The sequence below is a fragment of the Ictidomys tridecemlineatus genome, chromosome 6 (assembly GCF_052094955.1).
Source record: "Ictidomys tridecemlineatus isolate mIctTri1 chromosome 6, mIctTri1.hap1, whole genome shotgun sequence".
In the NCBI taxonomy this organism is placed as follows: domain Eukaryota; kingdom Metazoa; phylum Chordata; class Mammalia; order Rodentia; family Sciuridae; genus Ictidomys; species Ictidomys tridecemlineatus.
In genome coordinates, this window is record NC_135482.1 from 18,108,656 (window position 1) to 18,125,098 (window position 16,443).

Below are 16,443 nucleotides of genomic sequence, written 5' to 3' on the forward strand. Positions count from 1 at the left end.
ACTTCCCTGTATGATGTTAAATAGGCATGATTAAATTCCATGCTTGTCTTGTTTCCAGTCTTAGGGAGAGAGTATGTCAATTCTCATCATTATGATATTAGTTATAATTTTTTTGTGGATATCCTTTTTTATTTGAAGAAATTTTCTTCTATTCCAGTTGCTGAGGGTTTGTTTTAATCATAAATGTATGTTAGATTGTCAAAAGCTTTTTTGTACATTTATTGGTATGATCATACAATTTTTCATCTTTAACCTATAGATGTGGAAGATTATGTTAATTGATTTTTGGATGTTGTACCAGACTTGCATAAATCCCACTTGTTCATGGTATATAATTCTTTATATATACTGCTGGATTTTATTTGATAATATTTTATTGAGGATTTCCACATCTGTGGTCATAAGAGATACTGGTATATGATTTTGCTCTTTAGTAGTATCCTGGCATTGTTTTGGTAGTATGGTGATCATGGGCTAGGAAGTCTTCCCTTTGCTTTGGTTTTTCTGGAACAGATTGTAGAGAATTGGTATCATTTTTTCCCTTAAGTGTTTGGTAGAATTCACCATTGAAACCATGTGGATGTGGTGGTGTCCCCCGCACTCTTTAGATGGTTATTAATTTTTGATTCAAATTCTTTAATAAACATAGGCCTATTCAAATTATCTATTTCCCCTTATGTGAGTTTTGGTGGATTGTAACCTTCAAGGAACTGGTCCATTTCATTGATCCATTTCAACACTGTGGGTACAGAGGTGTTGATAGTCTTCCTTTATTCTTTTGAGAAGAAAGTATTATAATGATTTCTTTATGTTTCTTTAAATTATTGTGGTAAAACACATATATTATAAAATTTGACATTTTAACCGGTTTTAAGTGTGTAACTCAGTGTCATTAATTGCACTTACAATGTGTACAACCATTACCATCTGTTTCCAAAACTTTTTCATTACCTGAAACAGAAACTGTAACCATTAAGAAATAACTTCTTTCCATCCCTCCCTGGAGCTCCTGTACCCCTTTCTACACCTTCTGTCTCTGGGTTTGTCTGCTCTGGACACTTTATGTAATAGAACTGTATAATATTTTTTGTTGTTCTGGCAGATTCTGCTTGCTTTTCTATGTTTCTGTGGAGAAAGAAAGAGTAGAGCTGACTGTCATACCATTACACTGACATCTATGCCTCCAGACTGATATTTTGGTTGTTATTTTTTTAACGTATTATTTTATCACTTTATCCCTTAATTAGTCCATAATTCTTCACAAAGGAAGAAACTGTTATGATCGTTACCCTGTTGTCAGACTCAAAAATAGTGACACATCATGTTTATGAGTTGACTGATTTAAGCTCTTAAATATTTAACTATTATTTGAAAACATAACTTTTAGTAGTTTTATAATGCTTACGTAAAGGTGCCATAAGTTATATTTACTCAGTTTCCTAATTTAATTTTATATCATTTTCATTTTTATAAATAGTGATGGTGATTTTATCCTACTTACAGAGTTTCTGAGTGAAACTATGATGATTTTCTTATCATGTGTTTCTGTTAATAGAATTAATCAGAGCGAAAGAACATGAACATGAACATTTCTTAGGTCCTTTGGTGTCCATATTGTTAATAATGACCTTGCAGCTATTATGTTAAAAAATACAACATTCTTTCCACCTAATTTATGACTTTCCAGCATTTCATATTCATAAAAGGTATATTTTTAATATGCCTTTCATGGTATATTTTTTAAATGTTCTATCTAGGTAATAGTATGCAATGAAATTCTTTTGTTAATGAAGCTAAATACAATAAATATCACAAACAGAAATTGTATAAAATTTTATTTCATTAACTTTCTCTTTTTTAGAAAAAAAAACTTTTTTGGAAAATTATTGTGATAGCATATTTGACTTGCTGATTAATGTAAAAAATGGAAGATGATTAGTAGATAATTCTTAATGCTTAAGAGATATATAATTTATTTATTTTTGCAGTGCTGGGGATTGAACCCAAGGCCTAGAAGCTAAGCAAGTGTTCAATCCCTGAGCCACACCCCTATCCCAAATCTTAGAATCTTTAAGATACCTTGGTTTTTCTTTGCTCTTGAAAACTAAACAATAAATGTCCCTTCATCATTTTACACAAATAAATGATTAATTTGCAAAAGGGACATTAGCGTGTGAGGACCTGAGTCCTGATTTCCACTTCATGCTACTTATTCAAACACTAATTCATCTCAAAAGCACTCTTGTAGACCCTAGACCACGTCTACTTTTTTGAATTCTTTGTGGCATTAGACAACATATTTGTTAAAAAGTTTTTGTAAAGAGCATGAAGTGGAAATCGGGACTCAGTTCCTCACACAGCTGTTTCTTTCTAATCATATTTGATTAAAGAAGTAGGTTTTCCCAAAACAAAGTAGCTAAGTGCAGTAGAACACAAGTTTTTTTTTTTTTTAACATTTATTTATTTTTTCTTAGTTCTCGGCAGACACAACATCTTTGTTGGTATGTGGTGCTGCTGAGGATCGAACCCGGGCCACACGCATGCTAGGCGAGCGCGCTACCGCTTGAGCCACATCCCAGCCCCAGAACACAAGTTAAAAATAAAAAACTGACCCATTTCATGTTAGGAGTTGAATGGTTTTTAAAACTGAGGTGACCTGAGTGTGGTGGTGCACACCTGGAATCTCAGTAACTCTTGGGAGGCTAAAGCAGAAGCATTCCAAGTTCAAGGTCATCCTGGGCAACTTAGCAAGACCCTGTCTAAAAATAAAAAATAAAAGGGGCTAGGAATGTGGTTCAGTAGTAAAGTTCCCTGGTTCAATCCCCAGTACCAAGAAAAAACAAAAACACAACCAACAAACTGCTGCAAAAAGAAACTACCACTGGGGCGATTTCTCCTCTTCACATAAACTAAAGGAACTGATCCAAATCCAAGACTTTCTTTTAGTGCCTCTTAATATAAAACAAATTTTGTTTTCAGAAACTGGGAAGACTATGTTGTGATCTAGGAACACTAAACTTTTGATCATCAACATAGGAAATACCATCAGAGTTACTTAGCATTCTTGCTGCTTATAATTGGAGAGACCTGACTTCTTGAATTTCATAGGGCAGCATGCTACATTTCTGCTGTGCCAAAAAGTTGAGAAAATGTGCTTTTACTAGGAGACAATTTTATATGCTTGTATAGGTCTAGGCCTGCTGTTAACTCTGTGATTCTATCCTTTATCATAACTATTTTGAAATGGATCTGAAAGAAGGAAGTTCTAGAGAGAAACTTTAGAGTGGTGAGCTATTCCAAAATGTTTGCCTTATCAAACCAGTAGGCTTTTGTTCATTTATACTGAGAGTGGTTGTTGATTTTGTGCCAGGCACTAAGGTTCTTGGAATAAAAGTAAAAAATCAAGTTCTTGGCTTTGAGTTGCTCTCAGGAGCAGAGAGATATTTTGTTTTTTTAATTCATGAGTAAAAATTGGACCTATTAGGTACCACATAATGATGACCATATACATGTTTACATCCTATAAAAGCTGAGACAAATATTTAAATAATAATATTTTAAATTATACTGTAGCATTGTAAATGCTGCTTTTAAGAGGTGAACTGTTTGACTATATTAAGTATTTTACTTATGACAATAGTCTGGTAAAGCAAATGATATTAATATTTTACAAAAGGAGAAAGTAAGACTAGAGAAGTTCTCCAGGTTTATATTACTGATAATTATGGGGTTTAAATTCATATCTTCTGATGTAAATCTTGTGATCTTTGCATTGTATACCAGCCCCCCTCTCCTTTTTTGTGGTATTGGGGATCAAACCCAAGGCCTCACACATGTGAAGCATGCTCTCTACCACTGAGCTATACCATCAGCCCAATTCTCCTCCTAATAATTTTACCCCTCTTTTTTTTTTTAAACCAGAAATTCTTTAATACCAAGAATTACAGGGCTTGTATATCATTCACCATTATCTACCATGGCATGTATTTCATTCTGATCAGAAAAATCTTTAAAAAAAAAAAAGTATGTCCTAGTTTTACAATTTTAAAAAGTTTTTATCTGGGAGTTTCAGCAAGTGTGTGTGCCGAGGGAAAACATAAATTCATGTGACATTTATAAACACGCTAGAGCGGCAGTTCTGGGTCACTGAGTAACTGGTGTGTCAGATAAACACTTCAGCTGCGGATTTGGTTGAATGGCTGCATTCATACATGTGCATTTGACAAAGCTAGCTCTGTGAATAAGTGTCAGAGGAGCAGCGTGGGCGTGAGAGGGCAACACAGAGTTCAGCCTTGCCATTTGGTAGCTACACACTTGGAAGTGTCACCACCGGAAAGCTAGCTTACTACTTTCCTCACAGCAGGCAACTGGTGTAGGAATTCAGTGGCACGGAGCACCTGGCTTGAGAGATTGGGTGCAGGTGTGCGTGTGCCCTTTTTCTGTTGTCAGGAAATTAAGACTGACTTTGGCTGCCATTTAGTAAAACTGACCAACCACTGATGCTGAATGCCATGATGATTCCAATGGAAGCTTGAAAGTGAGAAATATTTTTAAAGGTAGAACAAACTAGCTTTAGATGATATTTGCAATTCTTTATCAATAATACCTTATTTATGTGGTACTTCTGAACATATTTTCAAAAGTAGTTCATTGAGTCTCCAGTTTTATCAAGAATCACCTTAGTAGCAGAAAAAAGTAAGTACTCTGAGGAAAATAGTTTAGAGAGGAGGTATCTGGGGGAAGAGCTCTAGGTGGCAAGTAGGAGAGATTTTTGAGGACCAACATTGTATCTATAAAAAAGAAAAAAAAGTCTCATCAATTTTCTTTTTTTTTTTTGTACCAGAAATTAATTGAACCCACATCCCCAGCACTTACGTTTTTTTTTTTCTTTTTGAAACAGGGTATTGCTAAATTGCTTAGGCCTTGCTAAGTTGCTGAAGCTGGCTTTGAACTTGCAATCCTCCTGCCTCAGCCTCTAGAGCCACTGGGATTACACAATTTCTTTTTTCTTTTTTCTTTTTTTATTGCATATAGTTTGTGTGGTCTTGGGTGCTGGGGATTGAACCCAGTGCATGCTAGGCAAGTGCTTAACCACAAGGCTACATCCTCAGCCTTCTTTAGTTTTTTATTTCAAGACAGGATCTGGCAGGTTGTCCCTGTTGGCTTCAAACTTGTGATCATCCTGCTTCAGCCTGGGATTATAGTGTGTGCCATCACACCTGGCTCTCCATACAAGTTTTATGTTTGCATTCCCATCAGTATAATATTTTAAATGACTTGCCTTTATAATGGTGGTTCTGGAAGATAGATTTTGTTTATCTAAGACTTCTAGTGTTCCCCACATATTTCTAATGCCCTTTATTCTTCCATTTTTCTGAGAATCTCTGTCCTGTAGCACTCAGAAATCTAATGAAACAGACACTGTACCCAATTTGTAGATAAGAAAATTGAGACCTGAACACTTGTGGCCTGCCTGAGGCTATCCATCTACCAAGTAGGAGAACTGGAGATGTCTGTACTCCTGTTTTAGTCAGAGTTTTCTCTGCTGTGACTAAAAGACCCAACCATAACAATTTTAGAGGAGGAAAAGTTTATTTGAGAGCTCACAGTTTCAGAGGTCGTAGTCCATAGAAGGCTGGCTCCATTCCTCAGGGCTTGAGATGAGGCAGAACATCATGGTGGAAGAGTGTGGCAGAGGGAAACAGCTCACATGGTGATTAGGAAGCAGAGAGAGACACTTCGTTCTCCAGATACAAAATATATACCCCATAGCCATGCCCTCATTGAACCATTTTCTCTAGCCACACCCCACTTGCCTATTAGGCAAGTAATCCTATCAGGGATTAATTCACTGGTTGGGTTAAGGCTATAACCCAATCATTTTCCCTCCAAACCTTGCATTGTCTCACATATGAGCTTTTGGGGACACTATATATAAACCATAACAACTCCCAAATCCAGTCTGCTCTTACATGCCTCCAGATTAAACCAGGGAACATTTATTAAGAAGATGATAGATGGTGAATTTTTTGAGTACATTTTGATGACAACTAGAATTGTAAGTACTTTTGTACCTTCAAATAGCTTATAACTTAACTAATCTAAGAAGATGCTAACATGGGAGAAAAGATAAGCAACAATGAGAAATCTAAATAGGGCAAGAAATGGTATAAGGTAGTGGGTGACTGACCACCAGGTCCACAATAGAGGTTACTCAGAGTTCTGTGAAGGCAGCATTTAGATTGGCCTGAGGAATACGGAATTGTTTTTCTAATACTCCAAAGCACTTTATAGATGGTGAGATTAATTTATCCGAGGAGGAAGAACAATACGCTAACATAAAGCAGATAGCATTCTTGGCCCTTTATGAAGCGACCCTCTCTGATACCTTCTACTTATCTTCCAGGCAGTACCAGCCAAGAACACTTTCATTAAGTTTAGATTTCTGTGGTTTGTTTTAGAAAAATAATAGACTGGTGGTCCTTTTGCAAAGTACAGAGAGATACTGATGGGAAATCACTTCTGTTTGTACTTATTACATTGATAGAAATTGATGTAATTGTATTATTGAAAATAGTTCACATATAAGCAAAGTAGATAGCATTTATAGCTATGAGTTTGCTGTTACACATGATACCAAAGGTAGCATTCATTCCCTCTCTTCTAGGAATTTGCAGTCCTGCTGGAGAGACCAGTGGTTTGCAAGTGTAACCTCAAGTTTGCTGTAACAGAAATGAGGCCCTCAAGTCCTGTTAGCTCTCATCCTCACTATGCCTATTCCTCCCCTGTGCTTAAATGACTCCACTGTACATTTATTGACTTGGACTAGAAATTCTGGAAACCGGACATTCACCATTAATTCTCTTCTTCACTCCTTCATCCAGTCTGGTAGCAAATCCCTCCGCCATACCTCTGTCCCCAGTGAACTGTGGCAGACTGTCCTTTATACTTTAAGACTCTGCAATTGTTGCTTCTTCTAGGTAGTCTTTCTTGGTTTTCCTAGGAGGCCCACACTTCTCCAATGTGGCTATAGCCAGCAGTAAACTTCTCCACTAAAAAGTGACTGTAGGAAAATAGTGAGATGTTGGCCAGAGGACACAAAGCTTCAGTTAGAATAAGTTCTGAAGATCTATTTTACAGCATGATGACTGTAGTTAATACTAATATGTACTTAAAAATTGCTGGGAAAGTAGATCTTTTTTTCCTAAAAGAAAAAAAAAAGGTAAGTATGTGAGATGGTAGATTGATTAATTAGTTTGATTTAATTATTTCACCACATATAACAAAACACCATGTTATACACCATAGATATATAGTTTTTTTTTTTTTTTTTTTTGCCAATCATACATTAATGAAGCTGGGAGAAGCAGTTGACTGTAGTTCCTTAAAATCAGGAAATTTAGCTTATTCCTCCTTGCAAACCCTACACTGAGGCACTTTAGACTCAGTAAATGTTTTTCCGTTTATCAAATGAGAGAATTATTAATTCATGGTACTTATGAAGCCTATCAGGGATTAATTCACTCGTTGGTTAAGGCTATAACCCAATCAGGTTGGAAAGGCAGGCAGAGGTCAGGTCTTGTTAAAAAGAGGTGAGCGAAGTGTAGCAGGCACATGGCTCCTCTGTATCCAGCTGTGGGCAGGTGACTAGGTTCTGGCCAAGGAAAACATGTGGTAGGTGCTCCTCAAAGGTGGGCATGTCTTTCCCTCTTTTCTCTCTGCTGGCTTGAGTGAAATTCAGAGACTTCTTCCATAGCCCCACTCCATGTAACAGGGTCACATCCTAGGGAGGGAGGTCTAGAAGCTGGAAGAAGCCTTAGCAGAAAGGAGAGCATTCCAGGAAGAGGCACAGAATGAAAGGACACAGTATTTTTAAAGACTAGAGAAAGAAACTGGCCTGGGAAAGGAGCCCCCAGAGTGATAAAAGGAAAACCAAGAAAGTGTTTCAAAAAAAAAAAAAAAAAAGGAGGAATTGGGCAGTCACCAAGAATTGAGTACACTAGAAACTCAGCAGATGTCACTAGATTTGACAACATGGGGACTTTGGTAAGGCTACTTGAATGGTGAAAGCAGAAGTGGTTTTGGAGTGGGCTGAGGAGATAGAAGAGTAGAGATGTCTTTGAAAGGAACAGAGAACTTGGGGTAGGTGGAAGGGATGTGGAGTGAAGGAAAGGTTTTCCAGAGGTGCTGAAAACGGTTAAGTGGCAGCAGACAGAATCCTATTGAGAGGAAAAGAAAGGAGCAGGGTCCTGAGAACATGGGAGTTGATGAGGCCCAGAGCAAATGGACAAAGAGGATGTTTGGGAGGAGGGGCACTTTGTCTGTGGTAAACGGGCACATGTGCAGGTAGATTATAGGTCTGGGGTGCAGGCATGAGGGAGCTTTCATCTGTAGCTTCACATCTCCTGAAGTACCCAACAAGGCCGTCAGCTGGTTTCTCATAGGTTAAAAAAAGGTCGTCAATCTCTAGGTCTTCTCAGTCCCTGCTCTTTCAGCCTGTCTTTTAACATGCGGTAAGAAGACTTTTTCCCACACTTCAGATGGATCCTGTGACTGAGTTAAATGTCTTTGGTGCCCCAGCTTCCTCTCCCAGCCCCATTTCTCTCCAGGTGATTACCCGTGCTCTAGACAGAGCCACCCCACAGTTGCCCTCAACCTTTGCTTGCTCTTTCTCCTCCTTGAACTTGCTCTTCAGCTGGCTGGTATTGTCTGTCCCTTTCTTACCACCTGGGGAATTTGTTCAAGTCCCAGTTCAAATGTCCCATCCATTTAAACCTATTTGATTCCTTTACTCCATCCCAAGCACAGTGAAACCCTAAATCTTTTAGGCAGTCCAGGTGCAGGAACTGTGGTGACTTACTCACCTGGATCTGCTACCATGTCTGGTACTGGGTTAGGCACTAAGTAGATAAATGAATTTCAATTGCTGTTTCTTTTCCTTTAACAATTCTTAGTGTGATTAAATGAAGGTTATGTGATTTTAGTTTTTGATGCGAAGGAAGCATTGTCCTTTTTCTTTTTTATTCCAGGTGGTTCTGGAATGGAGCCGGGATCAATACCACGTCCTGTTTGATTCCTATAGAGACAATATTGCTGGGAAGTCCTTTCAGAAACGGTGAGAAGAGACCCATTTTGGAGAGTATCTGTTTTTGGACTTAGATGATGAGTCAATAAAATCATTCATGTTTTAAATATGGTGGTTGAAGGGGTCTTTCCAAGTTGTAGGTATGGTTTCATGTATTCAAGAATACAGTATGCTCTGGAGTTTACCACATTTTATGGGAGAAATCTGATTCCCAAAGAATAATCCTGCCTTGCAGGGTGAGTATGCCAATTTCAGGATCTCATTTTCTTTTGCCCCAGTTCTGTGAGGTTAAGGGAATTTCACCCCCTGTAGGATGAAGAAGTCAGGTGCCTACTTGCAGCCATCCTGAGCTCTGGCCAGCTGCTGACAGGCTGTGTCAACCAGCGCTGTGGTGACCTCCAAGGCTTCGTCTGTCTTGAGTCTTCCCTCCTCTGGCCAGGCTTCTTGGTGCAGCTGCTCTGGAACACTGTCTTCACCCTTTCTTGTCCTTGGGGAATAGTTTTCTCCCTCACAAGTCAGAGCTCAGAATGGAAGCAGTTTCTCAACATCCTTTTTCCTTCCATGAGATAAAATGGATCTCTTAGTTCCTTTTCCTTTTTAGACACATGTAATTTATATTGTTTTATATCATAAAAGCAATATGTCTGTCTGAAAACAGTTCAAACAATACAGAAAAAATAAAAATTGAAGGTCTCTCAATGTCCCATTCCCAGTTTTTTCTTACCCAAAGGAACTACTGGTTTTTGTTTTGTTTGGGTGTTTTTTGCAGGATTTAGTGTGAGAGCAAACCCATGACTTGTAAGTGAACAACCACTGAGCGACAATCCAAGCCCTTTCATACTTTTATTTTGAGACAGTGTCTCACTAAGTTGTCCTGCCTCAAGTAGCTGGGCTCATAGGCACGCACCACCATGCTCAGCTGGAACTACTGTTAATGAATTTTTGTTTTGGATTCTTCTTTGATTACTATTCTAACTTTAAGAGAATTCTCTCTGTTTTTATTCATTTTTATGCAGTATCTATTGACTCTCCTCTTTATTATAATGGTGCACAGTTTATCACTATTGGGTAAGGACAGGAGGTGGCCAGAACAAACTGAGTAGCTAACAAAAGTTGTTAATCCCACAAACGACTTTGGTCTAAATGTCTGAGACCATAACTGTAAAGTTCTCTGGGATCAGGCTCCCTGTTTTTCCCCAAAGGATAGGTTTCATAAGTCCTTCCCTCTCTTCTCACTGAGTCAGAAAACCTAATTAAATTATAGGTAATAATTCGTATCAATTCATGCGCCTTCACAGTAGTTTGTGAATTTCTGAGTACCTCTAGACTGCATCACCAATTTGAGCCCCCTTCCCCCTGTTTAGAGGCACTTTCTTGTCCCTCCATTCACTTGTTATAAATGCTTATGTGGTTTCTATCAAATAAATAATTTAAAAAATAACCACTAAATACTGTATATTAATCAAGCATTACTAAAGTTCTGAGTGTCTCAAGAAGGAAAGGCAAGGGGTCTCCTCAAGTTGACCTCACGCTTACTCTTGGTTTTAGTCTTTAATGCACCCTAGGTTGAATGGCATCCCCTCGATAAAGATTGCATCTCTGAGACTTACCCAGTTATAGACACTTGAGTTGTTCATTTGCCATTAATGGTCCAATAGGGGAGGTAGTTTGTAAGCAAGTATCTAGTGAAGTTGGGAAACTACATCTTTTCCATTGGGTTCTTTAAAATAGTAGTTTTCAAAGACCTGGGGATCCCCAAGACCCGCAGGGATTCTTTGAAATTAAAACTTTCTATAAGAGGTGTTACTTGGCCTTTATTTTAAAATTAATTTTACTGTGTTGAGCTATACACTAATGGTATAAAGGCAATGGTGGGTAAAATTGCTCACACTTAATATGTCATTGTATTTTTTATCACCACATATATGTAGAGAGTAGGAAAAAAAAGCTAGTTTCATTTCGAAATACTTATGATAAAACAGTAAAAATTATGAACCCAAATATATCTTGACCTTTGAGTGCATATTTTTTTAAAGTTTTTTTAAATTGTAGATGGACACAATACTTTTATTTTATTTGTTTATCTTTATGTGGTACCAGGGAATTGAACCCAGTGCCTCACACATTCTAGGCAAGTGCTCTACCACTGAGCCACAACCCTGAACCCCAAGTGCATATATTTTTATTACTACACACACAAGCAGTGTGGAGATTGACTTGAAGGAAGGCCCTTGTATGATATTTGAGTTGCTCAACTCGCTGTCCTCTCACTGAACATTATTGCTACTTGAAAGGACAAAAAACAGTGTGATTCCTCAAATATGGTTATATTTATTTATTTATTTATTTTGTACCAGTAACTGAACCCAGAAGGGCTTTATATCCCTAAACACATCCCCCCACTCTTTTTTTATTTTATTTAGAGACAGGGTCTCACTAAGTTGCTTAGGGCCTCACTAAGTTGCTGAGGCTGGCTTTGAACTTTCGATCCTCTTGCTTCAGCCTCCTGAGTTGCTGTTATTACAGGTGTGCTCCACTACATTCAGCTATTGGTTATTTTCTTGACAAGGAAAAACTGTTTTGTTATTCCAAGGAAAACAAATAATAGTATTTGTTGCTAATGGTAACATTTGAAATTTCAGATGAAAATTAGAGTTTTGGAAAACTTGCTTCTACTGTAGTTAGTTAGCTTAACAACTACTATGTATTGTAAAAATTTTTCTGGTCAGGTTTGTGGTGTGATTCCTGAAATACATTAGTTAATATTAAATAAGAAGATTAATGAAGTGTTTCAACACTTGGCAGGCCTTCATAAGTGAATAAGCTCTTTTTTTTTTTTCCCCAAATAACCAAGGAATGATGTTACAGAATCTTGCATGAAAACACTTTTCAAAATACAGCAAAGACCAATGGATTTTAGTGTAAAAGGACCAGAAGCTCATTAATGTTTCAGGTTCCACATTGCTTTAATATTTAAGTTTATTATTTGAATATCGCTTTAATACTTAAAAAGCTACTACTTGTGTTGGTATCAGAAAAGAATATATACTAATACCAAAATATATATGAAATATTCCCACCCTTTTTCTACTACATGTCTGTGTGAGTGTAGGTTTCCTTCGTATACTTACCCAAAGCAACATCTAAACATCTTGTTTTAAAATAAATTAAGTAGCTGGGTGCCATGGCATACACCTGTAATCCCAGCAGCTCAGGAGGCTGAGACAGAAGGATCATGAGTTCAAAGCCAGACTCAGCAAAAAGTGAGGCACTAAGCAACTCAGTGAGATCCTGTCTCTAAGTAAAATATTAAACAACAGGGCTGGGGATGTGGCTCAGTGATTGAGTGCCCAAGTTTAATCCCTGGTATCAAAAAAAAAAAAAAAGAAAAAGAAAAGAAAATCTACATTTTGCATTTAGCAGTTTTAATCAAATATTCTTGTTTTCTTTCTAAACAACTTTTGAAAATCTTTGTGTGACATATTTCTCCTAATTTTAGATTGCACTTAAGTGCAGTTTGATTTTTATGTAAGCATGCTCAAAAAATTGCCAAATATTAATAGTGACAGAAAGTGGATCAGATATATCACATGTTCTAATATATTTTAAGATACCATATGTTTATGAAAATCTTTCATTCTTTTGCTAGTAGATGTACATATCTTTTTAATGTTATTTGCCTTCATTGAAGAAGAAACCCTCTCTATATATAGTCAGTAACAAGTGAATGTATAAATTATCAACTGCTACTAATTGTGAGATAGTGAGTCATTTGGGATTCAATTTTTTCATGTAAAATATGTAAAATCTCTTCCAACCATTTAAATTCTGTGTTTTCTTGTCTCCTTTATACAATGAAGAACAAAAGGTCTAGTAAGTGACTTTAATATTAACCTAAACTAAATAATAGTTAAAATAAAAATTGTATTAGATTTTTGTCACCACTGCTTTGGTTTTGAGTCATTGGTGAGTTAGACCTCAGCTGAGTTAAAGCCTTCCTTCTCATCTAGGAATCAAGATAGTGGTCTTGTGGTTAGAATGAAAGATTCAGACTCACCACCTTCATGTCTGATGGAAAAACAACTGACTCATAAGCTTGAGCAGATCACACGATCTCTCATAGGTTTTCAGTTTCACCAAAGAATTAAATCAACCATAGAAGAACAGTCTTAATAGAAAGAAGAGCCAATGTATAAATGGATTGTATATTTATTTTCCTCAATTGAACATATATGAGTAGCTCTTGATTCTATTAAAAGTCATTAAAAGCAAAAATAATTACTTTATAAGGAAAGCTTCAGAATATGCAATCCCCTTTTAACTTTTTTTTTAATCTTTATTTTTTTAATGTGGTGCTGAGAATCAAACCCAGTGCCTCACGCATGCTAGGCAAGCGCGCTACCACTTGAGCCATGTCCCCAGCCCAGCCCCTCCCCCTTTAACTTTTTAAGCTATATCATTCAAGCACTTTTTTAAAATTTATTTTTAGTCTGAACAGAGACCATTATAAGTGAGATTATAATCGAGATGACCTTAGATAATTTGCACGTGGGCATTGTGAGTCAGATAGATTTTTATTTTAATGGGAAACATTGATGTATATACTGAAGGAATAAATTATAGTTATTTATCTAACAAATTGTTTAAACACCACTTATGCACCAAGCACTATTCTAGGCCATATGATGCTGAGCAAGATTAATTCATTAACCTTATATAGAACTGGCATTTTAGTGGGCAGAAAAGTGAAATATAGCCTGAATATAAATCAACTGAGTTTTATCAAAATGTAATTTCCCAGACCAGCAGCATCAGTGTTACATGGGAACTTGTTAGAAAAGAGAATTCTGAGCCCCCACTCTAGACCTATTCAATTAGAACTGTAGGGATGGAGCCTAACAATATGTTTTACAACATATTTTTATGCCTACTAATGTTTGGGAACCATTTATATAGATAAATGCAAGAAAAACTTAGATGGGGAAGCTTTTGCATATTGTTACAGTAAGGAGAGAGAGCCTGAAGGTGTAGGAAAGAGGAAATAATGAAGCAGCACACAATGCATGATACCATTTCTGCCCCAGGGGTGCTTTATCTACTGGAAGATATATATGCATCCATAAAAAATAGTACACACAATATGCCAAGGACTCCTTCTAGTGCAAAGTATTGTGAAAGCTGCATGTTATGCAATAAATTCTCTTGGGGCAGTAAGGAGAGAGGAGAGACTGGGAAGGGAGGTTGTTTTTGACTGAGGAGGGGACACGGAGGTCACATTGTGTCTTTCTAAAGGCTCTTGTGTTCTTGCAAGAGATTTCAAGCTAGACATAAAATCGTTGTAGAGTATAGCAAAGTTTATTAAAAGGGAGGGGAAAGTAGCACCCTCAAGGGAAAGAGTAGGTCATATCAGCAATGTTGTTCTCAAGTCTTTGGGAAGTTTCTAGCATTACTCCCTAAGAGGGCACTTTTGACTGACAGTAGGATTGCATCAGATTTTTAAGTGCCTTTTATCTTAGGTACCAAATGAAACCCATAGGGGTGGGAGGCACTAATATATTGAGATTAAAGATCTAAAGATAACCCTGGGTCACCTTGGCCTGCACTGACCAGTTGTAACTGGAGCTTGTTTTTACAGATTCTATAGTTGGTAGGCTTTCCTTTTGATTAATGGTTTTGCTGAGTGTTAGAATATTTGGTCTGTATAAAGGTCACAAAGGTCCCCTTTCAGGTAAACTTGGGTTCTTCTTATTGTGGAGAAGGCTTTGGATATACCTTCCTTCTCCCAGAGAACAGACCTGCAGCTAACTGTTGTGTCTAGTGACTTCAGCCAAAGCGGTGGCATTGGGCAATTTGCTTTTTAAAAGAAAAGATATGGAGCTGGGGTTGTAGCTCAGTGGTAGAGCGCTTGCCTAGCCTATGTGAGGTACTGGGTTCAATCCTTAGCACTGCGTGTAAATAAATAAAATAAAGGTCATTGACAACTAAAAAATATCTTTTAAAAAGAAAGAAAGAAAGAAAAGATGTAGAGGGCCAGCAAGTAGGCCTGTTTTATGGTATTGTTCGTATAACTTCATGTTCCTAACATGTCTATCTGCTGCCAATCATTATGGTTAAAAGAAGCATGCTAGAGAGGCTGTTCTAGGCAGAGGGAAAAGTATGTCCATAGGCACAAGATCTTATGAGTTCTTATCTTTGGGTAAAGATAAACAGTTGGAGTACCCAGAGCACTAGGTGCATACCGAGGAGGAGATTAGACTATTCCGTAGTGATGAATGTTGACAAAAAATGGGTAACACTCAACATTCAGAGTTATATATTCATAGTTGAATGTATAAAGTGGTTCCTCTTTTTCTAAGGAAGCCCTGGGTTCCCTGTTACCTTTTGACTTTTATCTCCAACTAATCTCTTCCATTTGTTTCCCTTATCTGCACCTGGAGTACTGCCCTCCCAATTCCTGAAACAAGTCAGACATGCACATGCCTCAGGGCATTTGCACATACTATTGCTTTTCTTTGATTGCTTCATCTCTTGTAACCCAACTACCTTGCTTCTACATTTTCTTCAGATCTTGATTGCAATGCCACCTTTCATCAAGGTCATCTTTGATCTTCCTATTTAAAGCTAAACCTCCACACACATTTTCTATCCCCCATTTCCTGCTTTATTTTTTCCATAACATTTAACATCTGACTTTGTATCTGTTCATTTAGTTTATTACCTGTCTTCCCTCTTCTAGAATGTAAGCCCCATAAAGAAACAGATTTAGATTTTGTTTTATTTATTGCTGAATCTGCAGGACTTAGAACAGTGCCAGCATATACTAAATATACTAAGTACTCAATAAGAGACACTCCTTTTGTTTAATCATCTCACCTACTTTTTTAAAAGCCAAAGGTGGTAGTCATTGTCACCTTTTTTTTCTGCCATAATTTAAAAGATTTACCCTCTAAACTGCATTTATTTTCCCATGAAAGAATTAGCTGTACACTGAGTAATATGGTTGTAGCCAAAAGCCTAACCCTGTGCCTATGATGTGAGGACAAAAGGAGAGTGAGCTTCAGTACTGCTTGGCAAGGAATAAAACAACAACAATAAAAAAACAAACAACTAAAACCCAAACTGTACTAGTTGCTTGGAAAATACCAGAATCATCCAAAGTGATGTCAGCACCCAGGTGTATATATGAACTCCTGTGTCACAGTCAGCATGTCTAGACCTGGCCCTAGAAGATGGGTAGGTTTTTGTAGTCAGTGAGAGAAAGGGGAAGAGTGCTTTTGGCAGAAGGCGTTAGAAAGGCCAAGTGTAGTAAAACAAAGGTAATAGAGAGCAGGGAGAAGAAGCTGGGGAGGGGCTGGCTT

General features: G+C 37.3%; 1 protein-coding gene across 2 annotated transcripts in view; it reads left to right on the forward strand.

Annotated features, from left to right (window-relative positions):
- Positions 1–16,443, forward strand: part of Gnptab (N-acetylglucosamine-1-phosphate transferase subunits alpha and beta) — a 75,917-nt gene that overhangs the window by 13,668 nt on the left and 45,806 nt on the right. For both annotated transcript variants that reach the window (XM_005322360.5, XM_013357273.4), the window contains exon 2: positions 9,030–9,115. In XM_005322360.5, coding sequence (XP_005322417.2) covers positions 9,030–9,115 — 86 coding nt within the window. The remainder of the gene's footprint in view (positions 1–9,029; positions 9,116–16,443) is intronic.